Source organism: Eimeria tenella, genomic scaffold (assembly GCF_000499545.2).
Source record: "Eimeria tenella Houghton genomic scaffold, Eth_scaff2656, whole genome shotgun sequence".
Taxonomy (NCBI): domain Eukaryota; phylum Apicomplexa; class Conoidasida; order Eucoccidiorida; family Eimeriidae; genus Eimeria; species Eimeria tenella.
Window position 1 is genome coordinate 1,617 of NW_013542532.1, and position 1,313 is coordinate 2,929.

Consider the following 1,313-nt stretch of genomic DNA (forward strand, 5'->3'; position numbering starts at 1 on the left):
CTGCGCAACCAGCGGCCAGAAGCACTGCTGCAGCAGCAGCAACTCCTTTTCTGTCTCCGACCAGCAGCAAAACTCTGGCCATTTGCTGCTCTTTCTCGTTGGCTGCTGCACGAGAGCAGCAGCAGCTTTTTGGTAGGAAAGTGCCACTTCGACTGTACGTACACCGCAGCAGCCAAAACGCAGGTGTCTTGCGAGGTGTCTTGGCATCGTTTGAAGAGAAAAACGCATGCAATATGTCTTTTATTATTCATTTGTTCATATATTTTGTAAAAAGAGTCAAATTAATCTTTGAAATTGAACAAATCCCGAAAAAAACGGAAAAAGAACTCATTCAAGTGTTCAGATAGACTGCATGCACATTCAGGTGTCTGTACACCCGTAAACGCGTAATGAATTTTAAATGTTTTTACAAATTCGCAATTCGCCAAATTAAATCATAAATACATTTGAAGCATTTAAATGCACAAAGTGCTAGCGTGCTTCAAAACAGCAGCAGCAGCAACAGCAGCATCATAACCAGCAGCAGCAGCAGCACCATCATAACCAACAGCAGCAGCAGCACCACCATAACCAGCAGCAGCAGCAACAGCACCATAACCCGCAGCAGCAGCACCATTATAACCAGCAGCGACAGCTGCAGCACCATCATAACCAGCAGCAGCAGCACCATCATGGCCAGCAGCAGCACCAGCAGCAGCAGCAGCACCACCATGACCAGCAGCAGCAGCAGCAGCAGGGGCCGGCTTCTCACTGAGTTTATTAGGGTTCTGGAGCAGCGGGAGCCCCACAGACTTCAGAAATAGAGGGGGGCCCCCCTCAGGGAGGGGGGCCCCCTTGTGGGCCCCAGCAAGGGCCCCCAAGTCCCGCACTATTTCTAAGGCCTGGGCGCACTGCGCCGGGTGGGCCCCACAGACTTCCCGCAGGTACCACGCCAGGGGCCCCCAGGGGCCCCCGGTGCCCCCCGGGGGCCCCCAGGGGGCCCCCAGGGGCCCCCCCGGGACCCCCAGGATGCCCTCGGGGGCCCCCAAGAAACCTCGGGGGGCCCCCAGGTGGTCCGCGGGGGCAAAAAACCCCAAGGGAGACCCCAGGGGCCCCGCGGGGGCCCCTGGTTTGCTGCTGCAGCTGTCTGCGCCCAGACTCTTGGCCAAAAAGGAGACAGTCCCTGCAGCAAGCTCGAGTTCCTGCTGCGGGGCCACACAAGCATTTTCTAAAGTCTCTTTGAGGCTGCAGACCTTCGCAGCAACTGCAGCGAGGGGGCCCCCCTGGGGGCCCCCCCCGGGGGCCCCCCCGGGGGCCCCCAGGGGGGCCCCCTC

The 1,313-nt window shown here is 58.1% G+C and overlaps 1 protein-coding gene across 1 annotated transcript in view; it reads right to left on the minus strand.

Moving 5' to 3' along the window:
* ETH_00041110 (uncharacterized protein) overlaps positions 1 to 1,313 on the minus strand; it is a gene marked incomplete at both ends in the record, with an annotated part of 1,861 nt that overhangs the window by 281 nt on the left and 267 nt on the right. The window contains 2 exons of the mRNA XM_013375300.1: positions 1 to 105; positions 752 to 1,312. Of these exons, the coding sequence (XP_013230754.1) occupies positions 1 to 105; positions 752 to 1,312 (666 nt within the window). The remainder of the gene's footprint in view (positions 106 to 751; position 1,313) is intronic.